We start from the raw sequence: 25,584 nt of genomic DNA, 5'->3' as shown, positions 1-25,584 counted from the left end.
AATTTTGGTCATGTTTTGATTTGAAATTGAATGTGCAGTGTTCCCAATGCATTGATATTATGGTATTAAAGGTAAACTATGCAGTATTGGCAATTTCCTTACTGTTTTCTCGTAGTGGGGCTGTTAAGCTCTTAAAATTAGGGATGATCTTGCTTTTTGTGAAAGAAGCATGAAACTTTTAGGGTTTGTTCTTGATGACCTAAGCTTTAATTTTAGATCTGGAGGCATTCTCAGTTTGACCTCTGAGGTCAGATAGAGGTCACTGACCTCTGTAATATGTTGTGACACTACAGGTGAATGGGGTAAAAAATGTAAATAATAGATATCACCATGAAACTTGTTCCATGTTTCTGGGCATGAGGAACTCCTCTATAGCATTGATAGCACTCTAAGAGGTCAACATCATTAAGTGCAGTGAAGATCACTGGCAAAACATCTACTTCTGTTATCCTGCATATATATAGCAGGGTATTTAGTCGGGGGCAATAATGATAAAAACAGCAGGGGAAGGGTGACATGAACACTTCGAGCAAACAGGTGGCCAATCAGAGATTCGAAACAAACGAGAGACCAACATGTCACAATGCAAAAACGCCGGTTTCTGGAGTTTTCCAAATAGTTTTTGTGATTTTCGTGTAAATGAGAGGCCAAACCATGTTGAAATATCTGCGTTTTCCCTTCGTGTAAACAGGATCTTATTTTCTGGGTTACAGGGTGGGGCAATGGGTGTGGTTTCAGAAGTTCCGGCACTTGGGAACCTAAAAGGTCGTGTGCTGCTCTCTCACTTTCTCCTTTGACTGTCCAACAGCACAGAGCGATAAACCGCAGACTCAGTTCTTCAATTGAAGAAGAAATATTGATTGCCTTTGGAACTGGAAGCCATTTCTGTTATATATGCATTCACAATGTGGTTACTGCACTGGGTCCTTCCACTGGTTCTGCACTGCTAGCATTTCATGCTTTCACTGGCTGTGATACAACATCTGCATTCAGTGGCCGTGGTAAAAAGACTGTCTGGGATACATGGCGTGTATATCCAGAAGTTACAGAGGCTTTCCATAAAATGTTGCATATGCCACAAGAGTTGAGTGATCTTACCTTGTCTCAACTAGAACGTTTTGTGGTGCTGATCACGGGTCATGGAATTTCTGGAATATTATGGAATTTTAGAAAGTCTATTCCAGACATGGAAAGTCAGGGAATTTGATCATTTTTGGAGCACAGTCATGGAATATCAGGGAATTTTGTTGTATCAGTTTAAAATATACTTGCCAAAATACATTCTGCCCTACAAAGGCTAAGAGCAGTATTTGCACTTTTTCAAAAAAAAATGTTTTGCACAAATAAGAAGTACATGATCTGTTCTTCAATCTGTTAAAATGTCATATGGCTACCTAATACATTTCTTAGCTAAATTTACATTTTTAGTTTGCAGTTTCTATAGAAAAGTAGATTGAAACCAAGGCAGAGTGCAGTATCTGCCCTTACTGCCTTGATTTCAATTGCCATTACGGCATTCTGCCTTTGTTTCACTTGGCCTTACTCTAATAGGGTGTGTGTGTGTTTGCGCAGGGACAGACTGGGACTAAAGAAAGGCCCTGGACTTTCTTCTAAAAAGGCACACTACCATTCACATTCACACACACATTAGGTGTCTATCATGATACAGTCTTACAATATTAAATGCCAGTGAAAGTATCATATTCAATTCAGTCAGATTTTACAAAAAGTAATTAACATATACTTTAATAAATATAAGCAGCAGTGTGCAAAGGTTAGGTTTTGGTGTGCAGCAATGCAATATTTCTTGACATGAAAGTCTACAAGAATACCCGATTGATTTTGTTACATTTTAACATAAATGTTTATAAGTACCTCCTCAATTAATATAAAAACTGAGTGATTATGATCACTTGTTACACTTACTGCAAAATGTTATTGTATGGTCACGTAAGTATAAGCAGTAATGCAAAGGCAAAGCGCAGTATAGCCTATAAAACTACCAAATTTTGCCTAAATGTCAAAAAACAAAATGTTTAATATTCACCTCACTGTGATCTATCTAATTATACCCCTTGTTGAATATAATTTGATGCTTATACTTGGTGTAAGAAAAACACAAAAAGCTGTTTTTCTCAGCTTGGCATTTTTGCAGATAGGCCTACTGCTCTTTGGCTTTGTAGGGCAGCATTAATACAAAAACATTTCCACACAGAATTGGTGTATATCTGGCTATTAGCTGTATGGCTTCCTTAAGTAGCCCAACTGTGTTTATTCAATGCCTCATCTCCCGCTCTAAAAAAGATTCTTGACCTCTATGCGGGTACTCTGAAATCATTGGTCGCTATATTGTACTATTTATTATATAGTAGGCCTAAGTCATGGAAATTCAGTTTTTTTGTCAGGGAAAGTCAGAGAAAAGTCATGGAATTTTACATTTGACTTAGATCCAGGGTTCCCATTCTATGACAGAACAAGTGCATGCTTAGAGGTCAATGAAGCAAGGAAACAACTTTTTATCCAGAGGTCAAGATCCCTGGAAAATACCCCCCCTACACAAGCTGCTTTGAGGCAACACATCAAAAGAGCAATGCACCAGGCTAACATAATATGGAACATTGCCTTGGTTCCTATCCCACAGATACCAAGTCCTTCAGACTGGGGATGGATTGATACAGATGCAGGCTGGTAGCCTCGTTGGACAACACTCCCTGAGGCATCAGGTTGTTGCTATGAGCTTGTGCACTGTGGTTGTAAAAAGGGTTGTACTGGGCACTGTAAATGCAAAAAGGCAGCATTAATGTGCACAAGCTGCACAGCTGTTTTGTAGGCCTTTTCTTACCCCAAAAGCTAAGGCCTCTACAACAACTTTCACTGTACTTTTTAGAATGCTGATATGTTACCTGTTTAATGTTACATTGGAGATTTGTGATAGGAGTTCAAGTTGTGGCTTTTTGATAGGAGCTCAAGTTCAAGTAGGCCTACATTTTTGTCATGTCCATATTTATATGGAATTGTTTGGTGAAATGATACATTTTGTACTTGGATTTGCCCAATCATTGGATCTTTTGCCAGTGATCTTCACTGCACGTAATGATGTTGACCTCTTAGAGTGCTATCAATGCTATAGATATGTTTCTCATGCCCAGAAACATGGTAAAACCTATTTAGTTTATATTTCTCACATTTAGATCCTAAGATACACCCATTTCTAATTTCGGGCCTTGAAATTTCATATCACAGTGGTACAGGTGAATTACAGGATAATATAAGTAGATGTCCATAAACCCCTCAGTAATTATTTCCCCATCTCATATGACAACAAAATGAAAAAAATATGTTGAGCCTGGCTTTATCAGACAATCTGATTTTTTTTTTTTAAATGTATGCAAATTAGCGCATTTTTAATGTTGGGGCAGCCGTGGCCTACTGGTTAGCGCTTCGGACTTGTAACCGCCTTGAGCAAGGCACCTAACCCCTTACTGCTCCCCAAGCGCCGCTGTTGTTGCAGGCAGCTCACTGCGCCGGGATTAGTGTGTGCTTCATCTCACTGTGTGTTCATTGTGTGCTGAGTGTGTTTCACTAATTCACAGATTGGGATAAATGCAGAGACCAAATTTCCCTCACGGGACCAAAAGAGTATATATACTAAGTAGGGCTGTCAAAATAACTGATTAATTTCGATTAATTAATTTGAGAAAAAATAACTGATTAAAAAAATTAGTGCAGATTAATCATTCCGTATGACCTTTGACCCCGAGCTGTTCTAGTCAGTAAAAATTAGACTGTAAAATGAAGGAGAGAGAAGAAAACGTGCTGCCTGGATCATTGATTGGAAGATTTACTTTTAAAAAATGGCCTGATGGTGTTGATAAAAAATAAAGTGTTGAAAATAAAGTCCTCTGCAATGTCTGCAGCAAGGAATTTGCATATCACCAGAGTTCATCAACTCTATAGTCGCACATCAAAGCAAAGAAATAAGTGTTGACATTGAGGGGAGTGTTAATTTATTTTCATTGTGTCCCCTAGGTTATATCTGTGGCCTGAAATGCCTTGTATGTGAAAAAAAAAAACTTCTTCCCGAAGCACTTTTGAATTTATTTCCTCAGCATTAAAAAATGGCCTGATGGTGTTGATAAAAAATAAAGTGTTGAAAATAAAGTCCTCTGCAATGTCTGCAGCAAGGAATTTGCATATCACCAGAGTTGAATTGATATTAGGTCATATCATAGATTATTATGGCAATTATTTAAAACAGTGAAAATAATAATAAAAGAGTCTTTGAACTTTAATGTCACTAATGCTGATTATTCAATGATTCATTTGAATTTAAATATTTAAAATATTTTCACAGCAAAAAATATATATGCGATTAATTTAGGTTAATTAATCACAGAGTATGTAATTAATTAGATTATTTTTTTGAATCGATTGACAGCCCTAATAAATATATAACCAAACTCCACTGTACAATAGAGACAGTAGAAGATAAGAAAAACTAACAAAACTAAATACTAAATATACTATATAAATTAAATTTAAAAAATCCACAGTGTGCTTGAGGGTGATCAAGCATGAGATGCTTGCAGTGACAGGGCCGGGACTGGCCTGTGGTTCTGTGTGCATGGTGAGGTGCTCAAGAGAGTGAGTGTCATGGTGAAGGTGCAAAAAGTAGTCCAACAGTGCAAGAATAAGGTCTAGAGACCAGCATAAAAAACATGGACAAATAAGAGAGTAAAGTATAATGTAGACAAGGTAATATAAAAAACTTTCAGTGCAAGAATAGGTTGAGGTAATAGGGTTACAGCCATTCAGTATTGTAGCAGAAGCCATTGGTCATGTGTGCTAATATAGCATGAAAAACAGTGTAGCAGTAAAACAGTAGTTTTAGGCTGCACAAAGCATTAGGCTGTGGACAGTAGTAAAGCAGTAGTGGGCAGTCAGTACTCAAACATGGAGAGGGTGGAGAGGCAGACAGACTATGCAGAGAAGTCTATCTCTCCTCTTCCCTTTAGTGAAGCATTGAACAGTTCAATGGCCCTGGGGACAAATTACTTCCTCAGCCTTTCTGTTGTGCATGGCAGTGAGCGAAGTCTCCAGCTGATCAAGCTCTTTTGCTTTTTAATAGTGCTGTAGAGTGGATGACATTCATTGTCCAAGATGTTGATCAGTTTGTTCAGGGTCCTTTTGTCAGATATTGAAGTGATGCACTCCAGTTCAGCTCCCACTACAGAGCCAGCTTTCCATACCAGCCTGTCAAGTCGCCCAGCATCCTTCTTCTTTGTGCTTCCTCCCCAGCATACCACTGCATAGAAGAGGACGCTGGCAACAACAGACTGGTAGACTGAGTTTGCACCATTGCACAAAGTCCTATTTATAAAAACTTATACTAGGTACCCTTATAGTGTAGATATTTATACATTATATTGATAGACCCATGCCTGACAACTATGCGGAACTTTCAGGCACTATTCCATCAGAAATGTGTTAAATCTGCAGGGTGTTCTGCAAACACATACTAGCTACACATGAAAGAGACAAGAAGACCAACAGTTTACAACACAGTTCACAGGGATCACATGCGGCTATTTTGGAGGGAATTTGAGAAGCAGAACAGTGGTGCGACTGTGGACTACCTCATGCTGAGGTACCTCACCTCACTCAGCTGCCTGCCCCCTTCATCTGGGACTCATACTACAAATCGTTCAGTGTTTTTTGTTTCAGATTGTTTGTGAAGCTGTTTATTTTTTGTGTTTTAAGATGATGAGAATGCATTGCATAAAGTACATGACCTGATGGGCTAGGCCTTTTTACACTACAGTAACTGTAAACTTTATTTACATAGTGAGGATTATTTATGGTCTTGAACAAACCTCTTTTTGTGAACTTGCTGACCCATCTTAGCACAAAATAATTTAGACAAACACAAGGGATGTTATCAATAGCTATTTTCGTGTTTGTGGAGATCAGTCGTGTTCTGCAAGTAAATTGTTTGGCTGTATATGCCTTGACCCATTATTACATTTTTGTCCACTAGATGGAGCAAATGTACAGCACATTCTCTATTGCACAACAGTGCAATATGTAAAGAGATTGTAGCAAGTAGCAACATATTAGACCTTTTTTATTTTCAAGTGTCCCTGGTCTGTGTCTATATTGTCTTGCTACATACTGGCAACACTGTGATGCCAGATTTGGTAGGACACTGCGTCTATACCAAGCTTATAGCCTGTATTGTTATCATTATCACCAAAAAAGAACTAACTGATATGCAGAAACGTAATGAAGAAAATGTATACAAATGCAAATTTAGATGTAATTGAGGTATAATAATATTAACAATAATAATAATAAACATGCCATCTTGACACCATGGTGAGGTGTATACTAAAAGAAAATTTACTTGCCCTTTTTAATGTATGCAAATGAATTCACTAAATATGTGAATAGCATTGCTCAATGCAGCATGCATCTATGGCAGTCGGAACACTCAGAGACTGATACTGTCCCCTCCCACAGGAAGAAGAAGAGGAGGAAGCCAGAGAGCCCATCAGTGTGAGAAGTTAATCTAGTGGCGAAGAATTTATTTCCGACCTCCAATACTAAATGTAACATAGTAAAATTGAGAAACTACTTAATAATCTTTTCGAAGAAGAATAGCCTTGTCCATTATGTTCAAGATGAAAAATCATATTTTCAATAATATTTTCTTTCTTTTCGTCATGGTTGGTGTCACAGCAGGAGACAAAGGTACAAACCATTTTCAATAGATTTTACTTCTGCCTGTTTTTTTATGATGTTTTATTATAGCCTACTGTAAATGTGCACTATTCAATGAAGTTCTTTATTCATAATGACATTTCCACAACAGTAAAGTATGCATGAATGTACGTGTTCATAATTTCAAAATCCCTATTGTATGTCCTGTGTCATTTGTACTATAAGATGTTACAGAAAAGTGCTTTTTATGTTTTCCCTAGGATCCGTGTCTTTTTCTGGAAAGAATGTTACTGTCCATTGTCTGCCTATGGAAAACCCTGACAACGATGACAGCACCGTCACCTTTGTAAAGCATTCTGAAACGATCACCGATGTTCAAGAATTCTCAGAAGAGTATACGATATCGAAAGCCAACGGTTATTCCTGCCAGCAGAAAGACACTACAACAAGTGTAAAGTTCTACATCAAAGCTAAAGGTACACAATTTGCCCATTAGGAATTTCTCTTTTTTTTTTACGCATGTTGACAAAACTAGAGTTATGTCAGAACTGTTCATATGCACATGCTTTCACAGTCACCTCTGAATGTTTTTAACTGAATTCCTTGATTTAATGTACTCAAGTATCTTACAGTATGACTGTTAACAATGTGGTCAACTTTACCAGTTAGATTTGTGTAATTTTTAATTCCATCCCCAACAGTGTGTGAGTATTGCTACGAACTAGATCCTTACGTCGTTGCAGCTGCCATCTGTGCCGATCTGCTGATCACTGGAGGCATCATCCTCCTCGTGTACGCCTATGGCCAGAGGAAGTCAGGGCCTGCACCCCCCAAACGTAAGGCCACAACCACAGTCAAAACAAACATTCAGTGCAGACTCCAGTTGTATAGTCCTGTATAGCCAATGGCCACTCAGGGTTCTTCCCCAGAAGAACCCTGAACATTTTGTGACTGTAACAGTAAAGGTGTGTTCAACACAGTTCAGTTTTCATAGATAACAACCATCTGCATTATAGTTTAGAGTACCCATGTACAGTTAAGAACAAAATTATTCATACCCCTGGCAAATATTTATTTAATGTTGATTTTCCCTTTATTAATATGTTTGGTCTGATTGAAAATTACACTGCCACATGCCAAAAGGTTGCAAGACAATGTGGTAGAAACATGGAATCAGAAAAAGAAGCGTTTTCATCTTTTTTTTTACATTTTTATGATAAATGGTGTGTCCAAAATTATTCATACCCTTTTAAATAATCAATGGAAACATCTTTATTTGCCATCACAGCTCTCAAAATGGTTCTTATAATACCTACCGTGTCTCCACAATGATTCTGGACAGAGGTTTTTAGATAGCTGGCTGGGCCACTCTAAAATGTTGAAATTGTTCTCTGTTAACCATTTCTGCCTTGTTTGGCTGTATGTTTTGGATCATTGTGTGGTTTAATGGTCCAATGCCGCCTATTGGCAGGTCTCTCGGCAGACTGCCTGATCTTTTCCTCCAAAAATCTTAATGTAGCCCCTTGTTTTGGTGTTACCATTTACTTTGAGTAGTAAATTAGTTAATTGCTAAAGTAATTGCTGAATGAGCTACACTGTTGTACAAATTAGTTGGGGGTTGTGTCATGAAGGGCACAGGGTCCAGTTCTCCAAAATGCAAAGAAAATTGGGGTTTGGGGTTTGTAACAGCAAAACATAGCCCAGAGATGTGTTTTTACTCCTGAAAAGTAAAGACTACCCCATTATACAAGTGACCCACTTAATAAGGGATTTAAAGGAGAAAGAAATAGACATAAATTCAATAACTCTTTATTTTAGCGAACATATATTATCCATTAAATTAGATCTTACAATGCTAATTTTTTAATTGTACCCAAACTGCTCCACAAGCAAGTGGAGAACCTGCTTTTATCCATTATGCCCCAAAGCTATGGAACACCCTGCCTCTGTGCATCAAACAGGCGAGTTCAGTGAATATCTTAAAAAAAGACCTGAAAACATACCTGTATAAGAGAGCCTTTAGTTAACTCAATTTATCTTGTAGACTACTTTTTCAGATTATTACATACTATGAGAGCTGCAGCCAGCCAGAAGCAGATGGGCTCCCCCTATTAAGTCATGTTCTGCTCAAGGTTTCTTCCTGGAATATTGGAGTTTTCCTTGCCACCGTTGCCAAATGGCATGCTTGTAGGGGGTTAAAGGTTAAGGCTGCCGGTCATTGTGTTTCTTAAACGTCTGTATAAAGTCATACAATCACAACACATACTGAGATCATACTAAGGCTAATCGCTTAGAGTCCACATCAAGCCTATATATACTACTGAGTATTTCTGATATGTTGCTGATTGGATCATAAATGGCCACAGCAACGAAGAGGAATGACTGATTCTTTCCTAATATTGTATTACATGTTCTTTTCTATATTTCTGATATGTTGCTGATTGGATCATAAACGATCACAGCAAAGAAGAGGAATGACTGATTCTTTAAAAATATATATATATATTATTGTGTTACATGTTCCAAATGTAAAGCACTTTGAGCTGCATTCTGTGTATGAACGGTGCTATACAAATAAAGCGTATTATTATTATTATTATTATTATTATTATTATTATTATTATTAATAATAATAATTATTAATAACTAATATGTGTATGTATTAGTGCTCAATAAGGTCATTAAGCGTCATTACACATTTATTTGGTCTCTATTCATCAAGTTTTTATTATTACTCAATAGGTGAATTATTCTTGGTAAATCCTGAATAAGCAACGAGTTGGTCTTAATCTAAGGTTATTACTAGATAGTAGGATCAAAATAGAAAATGTATAGCCTTCTAATACATTGTTTTAATATGTTATTATTCTGTCACAATAACTCACATATTTAGTGAATTAGAAGTTTATAAACGTTTTATTTGCGATCCATACTATATACCTAATCTTTGAGATCAAGATCAACTGGTTTCTTATTACGGATTTACCAAGAATAAATTACCTATTGATTAAGAATAAGAACTTGTTGAATAAAGACCAAATAAATGTGCAATGGTGCTTAATACAGAGCACTAATACATACACATATTAACTATGTATTAATGGCTAACATGTGTTCGCTAAAATAAAGTTACCATAAGTTCCATGTCTGTTCTCAGACACTTATTTGAATTAATTTGCACAATGTTGTTCCGACATTTCAAATTGTCAAATCGCTTGTTTTTTTATGATCACAGCCTCCAATGCACGGAACCCTGCTGGCTCCGGTGGTCCGCCGGTGCCCAGTCCAGACTATCAGGTACTTTACATGATCTTTACATGTTTCGCTTTGTCCACATACATGCAATGAATATATATATATGTGATATATTTTAAACACACATTAACAGGTACTGTGCTTTGTGTCTGTCTTTTTCATCTGTGGCAGCCTCTCAGTGATTTCACCCGCAACAGGGATACTTATGCTACAGTGCATAAAACTGGCTAAAGTGTCAAGAATCCTTCTCTAAGGAGCTGTCTCCATCAAGAGTTTTACTCAGATCATCACAGTTGTTCCTTTTTCTGTGATAACCAATGGATTTGTACAGAGCCCGGGAGGTGTCATTGCAAGATATTTTTGTATATCGAGAGAATGAGCGCTCATTTTACTTAATTGTGGTCTCATTTTAGATTGTGTGCACTATTTAGTATATTGTGTGCTCGTCTTACAACATAGTGCGCTCGTCTTACAACATAGTGCGCTCGTCTTACAACATAGTGCGCTCGTTTTACAACATAGTGTGCTCGTCTTACAACATAGTGCGCTCGTTTTACAACATAGTGCGCTCGTTTTACAACATAGTGTGCTCGTCTTACAACATAGTGCGCTCGTTTTACTACATTGTGTGCTCAATTTAGTAAATCAAATTAAAATTGGACCACAATTTAGTGAAACAAGCGCATTATTTAGTTAACCCATTCGCGCTGGATGCTGCATGACGCAACATTGACCCTCCCGCTGGATGCTGCGTAGCGCAACATTGACCCTCCCGCTGGATGCTGCGTAGCGCAGCATACTTTTTATGTCATGTTTCTAGGTGCTACAGAGGCTTAGATATTAAATTTTGGTAGATGTTGACAATTTTTAGTATGTTTTCAGAAATCCCTCAGGAAATAAGGTTATTTAGTCTAGAATGCCATAGGATTCTATAGGCGTTTTTAGCAGGCATTTTAGGAGTAAATGGGTTAAACATGCTCGATTGAGACCATAATCTAGTAAACTGAGCACACAATTTAGTAAAATGAGTGCACGTTTTCTGGAGATACACAAAAAACATCTTGCAGTAACACCTCCAGGGTTTCATAGATTTGTAACACAATTGTCAGGTATTAGTTACTTATTTGTACTTATTTGTATCATTCAGGGTATGGATTGTGTTGAGGTTTTGCAGTTTACAACATGCAGTATTTCAATGTGTTTTCTTCTTTGTGTTTTTTCAAAACGCAACATATGGTCTTTTTCTTATTTCCTACTAATCTACTTTTTCTTAAACAACTGTATGTCACCTTTTCCTTTCACACTTTACATAGCTGTTTTGCCAAAACATTACCATGGATAGTAGAGGTTTAGAGTTTCACATGCTTATGATTAATAGGTTTTTACTGCAGATGACGCTTATGAGACCAGTGGAAAAAACTAATTACAAAAACAAGACCTTTCTCTTTGTCATACACAGTGGAAACAATGTCATCAGTTCGACAACAGCATAGTGGTTTCTGTATATATCATCATTTTTATAATATGGAATAAACAATGCCTTTTCTCTTTACTTCCTTTGTACTTCATTTAAGGCACAGTTGAGACAAATTTGTTCCAACACAAATATGAGGTTATGTAATGATTCTAGAAATGTTGAAGAAACCTGGCTCTCCATCACTGACGGACATTCATTTAGAATTGAATTAGGGTTGCATGCTGTATAACAGGCACAATTTTCCAGTTAAAGAAAACTCTAAGAGGTTGATTAGCTGTGGTTCAATAGCTAAATATGTTTGTGGTTTTGTGAGCGAGAGGGGCACGATGAAGCGAAAGAAGTGGTTCAACTCAACGTCTCGTGTTCACCTTGAGCTCACAGCGTATACGTGGGAGTGTGGAGACCAGGGTGTGCACACACACACACACACACACACACAATGAAAACTGCACAGGAAGTTGGTTGAGTGTTTGAACATTGCATGCTTGCAATAAGTTGAGTATCAAAGGGGAACCTCAGTAAAGTCGAGTAGAGATGGAACTAGCAAAGCTAATCTGTGACATGAAATCACTTATGTCTTCTCCTCTGCAAGGAAAGTACAGAATATGTCTGCAAATGGCATACATTAGATAAAATCAGTGGATGATCATCATGATGAGCTAAATGACTTTAATTCTTCAAGAACAAATCTGACACACACATTAAACAGTGACAAAAACAAAGTTCCATAGAACACACAACTGCAGGAAAATATTCAAGAATGTCATTTGTACATTACACAACATTCCTTTACATTGAGAGAAAATGAGACAGCTCCGATGCATTGAGTAATCTAAAGGAAGACATGGCACATTATTGGTTATTTGAACTTCCAACAGGTGGGTAGAAATGTTTCCAATTGTGAAAATCTTGAGTCACAATTTTCCCTTCCATTTTGCAAGCCATCAACTTTTAACAGGCAAGTCATATTTGCAAATAATTAATAAAAGCTACTGAAGTTTCTCCTTTACCACTGGTAGGCTATAGCATTCAGATGTGTGTCTTGATAAAAATAAACATAAGGAATGAATGACGTTTGTTTTCATATAACATTATGTTATTACACATTTAGGCAATCTAAGAGATCTAATGTGTAATGCCATGTAATTAAGAGTACATTTTACTCCTCAATAAATTAAGTATTAGACTGTACCTATATGCACCGCTAATGTAAAAAAAGTGGGACTCTTATTCTTCAGTTAAAATACAGCCGTACAAAACATGACAATATGTGCTAAACAACAGTATAAATGCACTCTGCACTCTTGTAACTTAATACAGTTGAAATACAGCCATACAGAACATGAGAATATGTGCTACACTCTTGTATCTTAATATACAGCTAAATTAATAAATGCAGGCGGAATAGACAGAATAAATGCAAAACGGAAACATTGTTTCACTCAGTTATTATGAGGAAAACAGTCAATTCATGGATCCCACACTGTCACACATACAAATTTGTGCTGAACAATATATTGCTGTTGTGGTTGCTGTTGCTGACAATATACTGAAAAACAGTGTAAATGCACTCTTGTAACTTAATACAGTTGAAATACAGCCATACAGAACATGAGAATATGTGGGGAACAACAGAAGAATGTGCAACACGGAAACATTGTTTCACTCAGTTATTATGAGGAAAACAGTCAATTAATTAGGCAGTAAATTGGATCCCATACTGTGACACATATGAATTTGTACAAGATATACCTTTTTGGAAGCATTGAAAAATGACCAAGAAAATGGCCTTTAACTTGCATTTACAGTATAGTTTGTTTGTTTGTGCAATTGGTTTCAACATGTTTTTTTTTTTAAAAAGCACTGTTATCTATATATGCAATTATTGTTGAATATATGTACGTATCAAATACCGAAAATAGGCTAATGTACCCTGGCAGACAGACAGACTATTCATATATGGTGTATGTGAATTGTTGGTGTTCAGTGAGATTGAATCCAGAGGATAAATTATATTGTTTGTCATTTTCTTTTGCGTTGACAAGGCTTGGTTGAGGGAACCGAGGGCTCATCTTCTCCTTGTGTGGAGTACATCATAATCATCTCGTCCATGAGTGGCGAGTGGCTGAGAGAACAAAGAAACAACACAAACATAAACAGGTGAAGATACAGACAGATGTAATAGAATATAATAGAATGTAATAGAAAGTGCAAATAGTAATCTGTGCAGTCCAAGTGAATCAATCTCCCATACCTGATAGGTTTGATCATTCGAGATCAGGTTCCTTCGATCAGATTCTTTAGAAGCTGAGACAGTAGGGATGGGAGAGGGTAAGTCATGTTATAAGAAAATATATACTTTTGGTTATGCAAAATACTTACGCTTCCAAATGATAATTTGACCTCAGAGTACGAACAGGGTATGGTGTTCAAAATGTAAGACCAAACACATTTACATTTGTTCTCATGCAAATAAGTAAAGTCCATGTAACATAATGCATAACTTAAATATGATATCCCTGTACTGTTGTAGACTCACCTTTGTTGCTTGGGAAGCTCGGGCCGTTGGACTGTGTGGAGATGAAGTACACGGCGACTCCGATGAGGATGCTGGCCACAACGTTGCCAACGATGATCCCTGTCAGGGCAGCTGCGTCCAGCTCAATGCAGTTCTCACAGGCTGCAAAGGATTACACAACTAATGAACTCGCACATCGTCAATCATACCACATACTACCGTAATTTCCTAACTATTAGCCACGGTTTATACATTGATCTTGCAAAATTTCTTCAGCTATGAGGTTAATACACGGGGGCAGTTAATATGATACTAATATGTTTTAGGTTTTTTTTTAACAGGCATAAAACACTGTCCTGTGGCTTATACACAATGCGGCTAATACACAGGAAATTACTGCACTAGAATATTCCCTGTTGAAAATGGTTTTGTGCTGTATACACAGTCTCAACCAAAAAATGTAAGTATACATTCATCACATGTTATATTATAATTAAATCACAATACTCACTTCGGAATTTAACATGATAAGATCCCAGGGAGCTTTCAGCGTCAGTATCTCCTGATTTAAAACATTCGTATTCCCCAGAACTGTCATCCTGATATGGGAGTTTGAGAGTAGTCCCATTGTGCTCCGTTTGTAAACCGTTCTTGTTAGATATCCATATATGACCCTCTTTACATGTTAGTATTATTCCTTCTCCATCTGTTACTTGTGTGATGCCAAATTCTCCTGTAAGACACACAATGTAAGGACATTGGTGGTGCTGTCTCTCACCAAAATGTTAATGTGATAGTAATTTGGCCTATCAGGCTGAACTTTTTTTTTGGTTGTCATAATCATACTGGCTTTAAATGTATCTAATGAATGAGTTTTATTGAATACAGTGTAGCATAGAGAAAGGGTGTGTGTGTGTGTGGGGGGGGGGGGGGGGGGGGGGGTATGTATTTGTGCTGTTTTGCATGCCTTTTGTGCTTTTCTGATTAGAATTTTGGATTTGGTTGTTTCAGCAAGGGTGTATAACCAAAGCAGTACACTTCATGAATGGGCATTGATTAAGGTTTTGAAAAAAAAAAAAAAAAAAAAAACACACAAAAAAAACATTTAGCCACAAATGCAATATAGTCAAGGGTATATTCAAGGGTAATAGCTAACACCACTGACTGTGTTTCAGTGTTACTCCTCCTGGAAATATTACTTTCACAGAGGTAGGCTATTTATTCAATTCATTGTTTACATAAATGGTCTTAACTTCTTTGTCTTGCTCAGCTCTACACCCCTGGTTTTCATAAACATTTTCATAGCTTACATGGCAGATACAACTGGTCTTACCTTTAGCTGTACTAATCAGAAGGACACCCAAAGAGAAAAAAATCACCCTCATTCTGTATTTCTGCCCCTTTTTGCTGAAAATAGGAATACACACAATAGCAGCACAATTATTATTACATTATATTGTTCACAGCTCAACACACACTGGCTGAACAGCACACTGATCTAAACAACAGACACATATTAAAACAAGCCGCCATGTTCCCTGTCATTGTAGCCATTTTGTAGGGGAGTGATGTAGACACCGTCTTGACATATTCAACAGCTGTGGTTCAGATGCATTCACATTATTAATTCTAAACTATCCAATACTAAATAATTATCTTTGATTACTTTTAGACAATTGTATCCAAACAACTGCCTGACAATGTCTAACTTGTTTACTTATTTTCATTGTTTACATTACTTGTACTGCTGCATTTATCCTACGGTCAGAATACTGCATTTACATGCAGTTTTCTAAATTTTTATTTTGCTCATCATATATTTGATATGCTTGGCTCACAGAGTTTTTAAATTAGTTTTAGTTTTATTAGTCTGACACAGAGGCATCAACTCATAATTGTATCAAACGTTTAAACATTAGAAGACACTCCTAGAGACTTTCCGTATATGTGGAAGCCATTTTACAACCATACAAGTTTATGGTTGATTATGAAATTACATTGTTCCAGAATATGCATAGCCTACAGAATATCCTCAATACATCATAAAAGTTTGTCCAACATAGTTCAACATAGTTATTGAGTATTCTGCAATGATTATATTTCTTTTTTGACATTAATCAATAGACAACCAATTTATCAAAATAATAGAAAATAACTTAATATATGTTCTTTCATGTAAAATGATGCCACATATACCATTTGTATATATATATGTATTTGTATATACAAATAAAACTCACTTTTCGGTCCAGTGTTGGGTTGAAACCGTACTTGACTGGATGCTCCACAGAAGCTCCTGGGTCTGCTGCTCTGACTCTGAGAGGAAGTGTATGCGGGTGGTGCCTCAGTGTGTGTGTGTATGTGTGTGTGTGTGTGTGTGTGTATGTGTGTGTGTGTGTCTGTCTAATGTGTCATCATATGTTCATTTATATCTCCATCTCGTTATGTGTGTGTGTGTGTGTCATCATGTCATGTTTGTCTTTTTCAGTCAGCAGAAAAGTTCCATGTCTTTATGCAGTGAACATTTACGCTCCATGATGTGTTCTTCTCTAGCTTAGAGTAGGTGTTTTGAGTGACCTGACAGACTTTTTCCACAGTAGTTTTCACATTTGATGAGCACTTCGTGTTTAGCTGAGAGTTAAATATGCTTTTGTTACAAGGTGATAATCACCTGATCACAATTATACCTATGTGTTAAAGGATAACCCTTCAGAGTCTTCTGAGTTGAATCCTTATCTCAGTATTCTCTACTCTCTACTTCCATGCCTAGTGTAAGAGTTGGTGATGAGGGCCTGGTAGTAGTTTACTGGGTGCAGTGCAGATCCAGACTTTTGCTCCAGAAAGAAAAACAAGCTCATCTCCTCACCAACAGCTTCCTGCAAGATAACTGTAGACCACAGCAGCGCCTGTGACCCACTAGTAGCACCTGTATAAGCTTCTTTCTCTCAGAAACACACACACACACACACACACACACACACACACACACACACACACACACACACACACACACACACACACTCTTGAGAACAAGTGTGCAATTGAGCACCCACACAACACACATGCCACAGAAGTTGGTGCTGTAAACAAGAAGGCAACACAGCACTGTGTCAGCATAGTTGCATTACAAAACAATACTGTGAGTGACATGATCTTTCCAACCAGGAAGGGATGAGCCCATGCAGGTATTTCATTAACTAGTTGTGAGGGAAAGCAACCTTTTTTTTACCGCTAATGTTTTTATCCAAGCCATACAGATTTTGATAATTCAAGCTCTTGTCACAGTGGAGGATTTTAATATAGCTATCAAACTGTCCACTCTTTTCCAATTCACTGTGACATTTTTAAAATGGATGCCACTTAAAAATGTACTACACATTTACAGTTTTTTCTGAATGCTTAAACACAACCGTGATTCTTATAGCACAATTTGTAAAACTATTAATACTTCGCAAAACCACTTACTGAGTTCACAAAACTAAAAGCACAAACACTGCTTTGCACTCAGTTTGCAATTTTGTAACACACACTTTGCACAACTGTAGGCACAATCCACTGCACAGCACTCTTTTTGCGGAACTGTAAACACAACTCACTGTGTTACACTCAATTTCCAAATGATCAACACACTCCTCACAAATCTATACACATGTATGGCTATTATTTACACTATTTTGCCAACTCTCTGGCACACTTTCTCGTGTGAAAACTGTTTTAGATAATTAGTTCACTTTGCAATCAGCCTAAGCACTATAAATAAGCCACAGGTCATGTACAATGGGTACAATGGAGGGAGCAGGAAGAGTGAGAAGAGTAAGAATTAGAGGAGGCCGAAGAATAGGACGTGGAGGTATAGGAGGAAGAAGAGGAGGAAGAGGACGCAGAGTTGAAGAAGTGAGAGGGAGAGGATGACAAGGACAACGAGGTGAAGTTAGAGGAAGAGGACAAGGAGGAGCAAGAGGAGGACGAGGAGGGGGAAGAGGAAGGTCTACATGTGGGGATATTGTCATGTCAGGCCTGGATACATCATTCCAGAATATTTTTACCGGTGCCTTGGACTAGGACATTGCATGTGATGTAGACGAAATTTTGAGAGACGACCCGATGTAGACTGATATGTTTTGTCTCAGTGAAATTGCTATTTTGTGTTTTGACTTGGAAAAACACACTTGTGTTTGTTTTGATGTGTGTAAATAAACACCAATACTTGAAGTTTGGATCCCTGTATGTTTACAGCAGTGTTTTTCAACCACTGTGCCGGGGCACACTAGTGTGCCGTGAGAGCTCATCAGGTGTGCCGCAGAAAATTACCCAAATGTCACTCACTGGTCCAGAAAAGCAACTGTTGCATCAAAGAATTTATAACCACATGCTTTTATTGATTGTATGATTGCACTATTTGTGGTATGCAGGCATTGTACAACGGGGGCCCCATATCCAGTATTCACAGAATCATCACATATCCAGTTCATAACAACAATTAAATTAGATATAGTCACCTACAAATGAAACAGAGGGCGCTTGTTTTATTGAGCAGGTCTTGCATAGAAGCCATAATAAGGCCATATCTGTGTATTATTTGAAATTTTAGGCTATGGTATGTTTATTTTTTCTTCACACAGGATGTTAGTGTGCCGTGGGACATTTTAAGTGTCAAAAGTGTGCCGTGGCACAAAAAAGGTTGAAAAACACTGGTTTACAGAACTATGACAAAAGTATGACCTCAAACTGACAGTCTACCTTGTGCACAGAGAAAGCAAAAGCCAGATGTGTTTTTTATTCAGACCATCAGTGTGTAGTTTACTGTTTGATATGAAAACATAATTTTTACGAAGGTAAGAAAGAGTTAAGCAAGGTGTGTTAGCTTTTGCAAGAGAACTACAATGTTTTGCTGATTGGTGAAAGATTTTCCTATTTGTGTGAAGAGTTTTGCAAAAAAAAGCCATTGTTACAAAAAATGTGCTTAAGCAATCAGAAAAAACTGTAAAATGGATGGCACTTGAAAATGTACTACTCATTTATTAGGTCAATAGTTATTAGATAAAGTGCGTACTGATGCCCCCTGCTGAAGAAAATATAAAATAACAAGCTAAAGATTCTCATAGTCCTCTTTATTTAGGTTACATACATATAGTAATATACTTCAACATATGCATATAAATATACATACATATACAGTGTACGTACATGTACATATAGAAATACTTATCATTTCAGTCTCTGCTATAGGATTTATATATTTTTTGTACAAATATATCTTTTGAGATTTATTCAACTATAATACTGGACATTCTCTTAGATTGCACAAACTACATTGCATTCCATAGAGCAGCACATAGGCTTCTTGTTTAAGTATGAGTACAGACAGACTGTGAAAGAGGAAGGCAAATGTAATGTCTGTGATCACAGCCCCCAAACATACCAGACACTCCCTGGGCAATAGTCAGGGGTATAGAATGGATCTTCCCCGTGACACAGAGGAGAGTCAGACAGTTAGACCAACACACGAGAACCACATGAAGACTGGACCTCCAACAAGAGTACTGGTCCCTGAAAATGTGTGTGTGTGTGTGTGTTTATACTGGCTGTTACCTGTATGACCTACCAGTGACCATCTTCTTCAGGATGCACGTAGTGGGCTCTGTACTGAGATGCGTTCAAATTTGGCAAACAGTGGCGAACCTTCGTGGTGAACATGTTTTCTTTGAACAGTTAAATATGAATGATTTGGTGTTAACATTCCATTGTAACGGTAAATGCATTGTTGCCCTCGTCAAACTCATGTCAAGTTCAACTGTATGTTCGTGGAGAACTACCACCTCAGACTATCTGCGATTGTACGCAAACGTTCGCCGAAAACTCTAGGCTAACGGAAAACCGTTTGCAAACGTTCGCCTATGTTTTCCGAATTTGAACGCACCTCTGGACAGGAATGAACGCTTCATCAGATAAAGAGACTGTGAGGATGAGGACGAGGCGAGGTCAGTCTATTGCTGCTGGAGCTGGACATCAGAGCCAGATCTCTTCACTGCTTACGCTGTTCACCTTGTAGATGTATCCAACCATTGGATATCTGGCAAAACCTGCACACAAACAGATAGGCAGGCAAGTATGAGTGCATGTGTGGATGCACATACTCATACACCCCCCCCCCCCCCCATACACACATACACACAAACATACAAAACGTCACACACACACACACACTCACAAGCACACACACACGCGCGCACACACACACACACACAAACATAAAAACATACAAACATAACCACACAAAACACACACACACACACACACACACACACACACACACACACACACACACACACACACACACACACACACACACACACACACACACACACACACACACACACACACACACACACACACACAGTAGGTGCAATAGTACTTCAGCCTGCAGAGAGCACTCAAGCACTCTCCTCACCTCTGGCTGCATAGGCTTCAGACAGGTCCTCCTCCTCCTCCTCACCCACCTTCTTCTCCCCTGGGTTGTGCTTGTTGTCCTGACGTGCTGCACACACAACACACACACACTCAGGGCTACTACTCATAGCATAATCCATTAGTGAGCCATTGCCTGGGTTCATCTGTACATTAACAGGAATACTAATAAGAGTTGCAGACTTGGGACAGTCACTATGACTAATAAATATGGTCTGAAAGCATGTTTTACATATAGGGGTAAAAACAGTGATCAATAGGAGGCAATAGGACCAATAATAGGGCAAACTCAACATTGCTAGTTTGTTTGCTATTAACTGTTATGTGTAGGCTACCCTAAATGGGAGCGTACCTATGTTCCCCGGGTCCTATGTTCCCCACTTTGTATGGGACCGGGGAACATAGGACCCTAACCCTAACCCCGAGCGGGGAACATAGGACCCGGGGAACATAGGGATGCTGCCCAGTTTCTCATTTTGAGCGTCAGCCTGGGCTGAATGTTGAGGCTCCAGGGGCCTGGTCCTGACACGTACCCTTACACAGAGAGCTCATGTCGTTGAGCTGGACGTGCGAGGGCAAAGACATGTTCTCCCGGGGCAGATACACTCCATCAACCGGCACTTTAGATGAGTCCGTGCTGGAACAAACACACGCAGTCAGACAGATTAAGGAAGAAATCATATTCAGACATGGTAAATGAATAACAATATACCACCTACTACAAATCTCAAAATGATTTAAATGATAAAGTATGGCAAAAGAAAAAAATGGCTGATAGTAGTACAGTATATTGATAATTGACAAAAAGAAACAAGAAGTGCGAGGAATGCAGGTAAAGTTGCTTATTCATGCTATAATGTTATATTAATGGTTTGGCACGTTACCATTTTGTGGATAGCGTTAGCTCCATTGGCTCCTCTGCAGAAGGAAAAAAACAAGTATCAAATGTCAGCCAAACTGATCACATGACCACACTATGCATTACCTATGACACCATACATTTCAGTGCTGATGCACCTTTCAGGATTTGAAATGTACCATCAGTGTTTCTTGCCCCAGTCTAATATGCATCTAAACAACACTAATAGATAATTGTTTCTTTGTCGTTTGTAGATGTTGATACTTTGAGGTGCCTTTCATTCATTTATCTGCGAATAAGAGACCTGCCCTAGAGGATGAAAAGGAATATGTTAAAGGGCCTTGAGGAGAGAACTGCACACTACAGAGACGTTTACAGGTTCTCACCCACGTCTTTTCCTTTGTGGAGCAGACAGAGCACTATGAGAGTGAGGATGAGGAGGGTGACGAAGCCGAGGACTCCCCCTGTCACGATGCCCAGCACTGGCACCTCCACGCGGGACTGCAGGAACTCTGGGGAGCAGTATGCACAGGAGGACAGGATCGTGAGGATGATGGGAAGATACACCCTTGTGCAAGTCAAATAAAACAAAGCACGAGGAAGGAGAACCTCATTTTACTAAAATGCAAAGGCAAATTTTTGGCTGTAAGGGGAAAACAAAGCTCAGAGACAATGTTTTTTTTTTGTAAGACAGGTGTCACTTGCGCTCAAGCCTTTTCGGTGCTCACAGTCCAGGACCAAAGGGTCAGAGAGACTGGCTGGGCCACTTCAGACTAAACCCAGGGATGACCGGAGCACTCAGAGAACTTTTTTACTTTTTTATTGTGGTGCACAATCGACTGACGTTTCGACGCACTGCGTCAGTCAATTGTGCACCACAATAAAAAAGTTAAAAAGTTCTCTGAGTGCTCCGGTCATCCCTGGGTTTAATGTTTTGTTTTGTTTACTTCTAGAATGTCAAAGCTACCTTCACAAGGCAAGAGAGACACTGTAAAAGGGATTTAAAAGGGGGAGAAAGAGATCAGCACTTCCTCTGGTCTTGGACAGCTATGAACTTGATTCAATTAATTCGCACAGTGTTGCACGGGACATGAAGGAGGCCTTTTACATTTCCGGCAGATGACAGCGAGGACTGACCGGAGAGAGTGAGGTTGCTCTGTGCAGCACCCACGCTGTTGTTGGCGTTCACGGACACGTTGCCCGCCAGGCTGCTCTGGGCGACCCGCAGCGTGTGATTGGACAGCCAGGGGTAGCTCTCCGAGTCCAGGATGAGGAAGTCGGAGGTGTTGGCCACCTGCTGGCCGGACTGGTCCACCCAGGTGATGGTGGCGGGGGGGTTGGAGCGCACCAGAGCGAAGAGCACCAGAGAAAGGCCAGGATCGGACGTGTCGCTGTAGTGGGCATTCACTCGCAGAATCTCAGGCTGGACTGGAGGAGGAAGGAATGCATTACTGATATAATAATCATAACAATAAGAATAATAATAGAAATGTATTATTATTTCCTGTTATCAAATTGACCCAGATACTTGCATTCTTATATTGTATTTCAAGACAAAATGACAATACAATGCCTCACATTCACACATTGCAATCAGTGATGTATCTCATCTGACCCCATATCATATGACTTGCCACATCCCTGTTTAGCATCACTGGGAGGTCCAGCATGGTCCACTCACATTGCACATTGAGCACGACCGTGGCGTTGTAGCTCTCCCCACTGGCCGGGTTGGAGGTGGCACACACCAGCTCCCTGTCCCATCGCCGAGCCTTCAGAGAGAAGGTGCTGTTGCGCCGGGGGTTCTTCCTCTGGACCCACGACTGCCCCGGCACCTTGACCACCAGCCGATCCGGGCCATCGCTCGCCGGCTGCCTCTGGCGCTGCCCGTTCAGGTACCAGGTGAGCAGGGGCGGGGCTTGAGAGTTCCATCCGTCTGATTGGCAGTTGAACTGCCGCGTGTTGTTCTCCTGCAGGGTGACTGTCGAGCGGCGCTTCCCGTCGATTCGAGGGCCATGTTCAATCGCTCCTGTATCTTAAGAGTGAAATCTTATTTCTCACTTCTACTTCTAATAATACCTACAAACTGTGCAAGATAGATATTGACAAAACAACAGTGTGTTAAGCAAACTGTTGAGAATAAGCACTGACACCTCCATTGGCAGTACAAAAAATGGAAGGTAATGTGTTGAGAGTTGAGGGTTAAACCTTACCTGTCCATGCCCAGGTAAAGGTGTGCAGGACCAAAACCAAGAGCATAGTGCCTGCTCCTGGCCTACAATCCCCACAATGCATTATACCCCTCACAGGCAATGCCACTCTTCAGCCCACAGCTATTCAAGATGAGTTGGATGGAAAGCATACAAGACAGGTAAGAGACCCTCAAGGTGAAGAGAACTTCTAGAGCAATTGACAGTCACAGAGTACGTAGATCTTTATGGGTAGTTTACAGGTGAACTACTACATGACCACTGTTCTGTGTTTAACTCAGTTAATATAGTGAGTCCTGAAAATAGACCATATGCACCGCCAGCAATGCAGCACAACACAAAAATCTGGGTCAGTCAGCACATTGAAGGCACAGTTGCAGTCTTTGTTGTTGATAATGATTACAAAACCTGCCATAAAGATGTTACTCTGGAGGATCAGAGAAAATGTGAGGCAAATTATTAAAGCTATAAAACACCTAGGAGAGGAACAGAATAACACTAGTGAGACTTTATGTCCTGAGTTCATCCATTATTTTAGGTTTAAAAGTGTTTAAACAAACAAACAAAAAAACATTTGCAACTAGAGGTGTCAAAACAAACATTTCTTGTCTGTGGCACAGAGGGATATGAGGTGCCTCTAACCAACACCACACATGATAGTTGTCTCTGTAACCAACAGGGGATTGGTGAAACATTCTGTTGAGCGTTTGTGCTACAGAAAACCACAATCAGATAAGATCATCTGTGTGAAATTAGCTGACGGCAACAGCCTATACTTATAGATACACACACTCCCGCTCACCAAAAAATGCTTTCGGCTTCTGGGGGTCTTAAAAAATTCAGCGGCTGTCTATGATTTATGTGCAATAAGCAGCTGGGCACCCAGCCAGCACACGCTGACTTGGCCCAGCCCCGGTTAAAATCAAATACACCTTTTTATGAGCAACCTCTCCTTGCACTCATCATCACATGACACTGGTGATGTGGTGGTCTGTGTGAGAGTGTTTGTGTATCTGGGTGAATGAGTGAGTGAGCTGGTGCATTTTTAATGCTCTTCTCCCTGTTTTAAACGTCAGATTAAATCCTGGATCAGGCTGTTTTGCTGCCCATTGTAGAGGGCATCAGCTCTAGAACAGGCACGCAGCTCCAATCCCAATCAGCCCCATTAACAGTTTGCTGAGTGGATGCCTTTGCTCTGGTTCTGATGACAGAGGAAGTGTGGACTGATGGCTACTGATAGAGGCTAGCGGTAGCTAGCACTGCTTAGGGAACTAAGGCTAGATCGTGTGTATCACATTTCAGCAGACAAATACAGAGCAGCTGGTGCAGAACCACTTGCATACACACACACACACACATATGATCACTGTGACACACTAACAGCTACACGCTCCAGCATTACTCAGTAGTGCAGAGGCTCAGGTTATCAAATACATCAAGCTAAGCCAGCACTACCCTGCCGTAACAGATGACAGCGTCTCTTCAAATACAGATGTTTATGCCACAGCATCCAGGGATGCAATAGCCCACCAAAATTCCTGGCAAAGACTCACAATATGCAGTGCACTCTCTGTGATCAGGCACAAACACACACACACAACGGCATACACACACAACATACACACACTAAAAGACAGATGCAGAAATAAGCCTCCTGCCTCCTCTCCTCTCCTCACCATGTCCGTGATGCTGGTACAGTACCTCGGCACGGACGGCTGCTGAAGGTGAAAGCCAGCCAGCGTTTGATCCATGTATGCTGGGCTACCCGGGAGAGAAGCGTCCCCCTCTGGCTCACACAGGCAAGGGGGGCACTGCTACATACACACACACACACACACAGAAACAGAGGCAGGCTGAACTGCAGCAGCGGTTTCCCGCTTACCGGCTGACGCAGGCAGTCATGCTGCCACCACTCTGAGTGAACACAGGGAGGGAGGGAGGGAGAGGAGAGGAGAGGAAAAAATAGACTGAGAGAGAGCGGAAAAAAGAAAGGATCAAAGACATACAGAGAGACAAAGAGAATATATTGTGTATGAATGCAGATTCAGCTCCCATTGTTGCCTGTGACTCATGATGG

General features: G+C 39.6%; 3 protein-coding genes across 4 annotated transcripts; 1 reads left to right on the top strand and 2 right to left on the bottom strand.

Moving 5' to 3' along the window:
• Nucleotides 1-6,537: 6,537 nt before the first annotated feature.
• On the top strand, nt 6,538-11,527 carry LOC143121866 (T-cell surface glycoprotein CD3 epsilon chain-like). The gene is made up of 5 exons (XM_076282513.1): nt 6,538-6,750; nt 6,981-7,196; nt 7,422-7,556; nt 9,956-10,017; nt 10,147-11,527. The coding sequence occupies exons 1-5, from the start codon at nt 6,672-6,674 to the stop codon at nt 10,204-10,206; spliced, it is 552 nt and encodes a 183-aa protein (XP_076138628.1). The 5' UTR covers nt 6,538-6,671; the 3' UTR covers nt 10,207-11,527.
• Nucleotides 11,528-12,104: 577 nt separating this feature from the next.
• Nucleotides 12,105-16,367, bottom strand: LOC143121865 (T-cell surface glycoprotein CD3 gamma chain). Its single transcript, XM_076282512.1, has 6 exons — nt 16,211-16,367; nt 15,304-15,377; nt 14,482-14,703; nt 13,992-14,132; nt 13,707-13,759; nt 12,105-13,577 (listed from the first exon to the last, which is right to left on the bottom strand). The coding sequence occupies exons 2-6, from the start codon at nt 15,353-15,355 to the stop codon at nt 13,521-13,523; spliced, it is 525 nt and encodes a 174-aa protein (XP_076138627.1). The 5' UTR covers nt 15,356-15,377; nt 16,211-16,367; the 3' UTR covers nt 12,105-13,520.
• A 2,699-nt stretch (nt 16,368-19,066) lies between these two features.
• Nucleotides 19,067-25,340, bottom strand: tmem25 (transmembrane protein 25). 2 transcript variants are annotated; one of them, XM_076281572.1, is made up of 9 exons: nt 25,184-25,340; nt 23,511-23,630; nt 22,979-23,332; nt 22,435-22,725; nt 21,684-21,809; nt 21,323-21,356; nt 20,972-21,075; nt 20,422-20,508; nt 19,067-20,053 (listed from the first exon to the last, which is right to left on the bottom strand). In XM_076281572.1, exons 2-9 carry the CDS (start codon nt 23,590-23,592, stop codon nt 19,980-19,982), a joined length of 1,152 nt encoding a protein of 383 aa, XP_076137687.1. In that variant the 5' UTR covers nt 23,593-23,630; nt 25,184-25,340; the 3' UTR covers nt 19,067-19,979. The 2 variants fall into 2 exon arrangements, with proteins under 2 accessions (XP_076137687.1, XP_076137688.1); XM_076281573.1 differs by having other exon boundaries at nt 22,979-23,326.
• Nucleotides 25,341-25,584: the final 244 nt, after the last annotated feature.

This window comes from Alosa pseudoharengus, unplaced genomic scaffold (genome assembly GCF_046254945.1).
Source record: "Alosa pseudoharengus isolate Yale_2024_CS ecotype anadromous, Long Island Sound unplaced genomic scaffold, YU_APseudo_1.1 YU_APseudo_1.1_scf_13, whole genome shotgun sequence".
In the NCBI taxonomy this organism is placed as follows: Eukaryota; Metazoa; Chordata; class Actinopteri; order Clupeiformes; family Clupeidae; genus Alosa; species Alosa pseudoharengus.
Note: the sequence above shows the minus strand (reverse complement) of the source record. Positions and strands in the feature narration are given on the sequence as shown.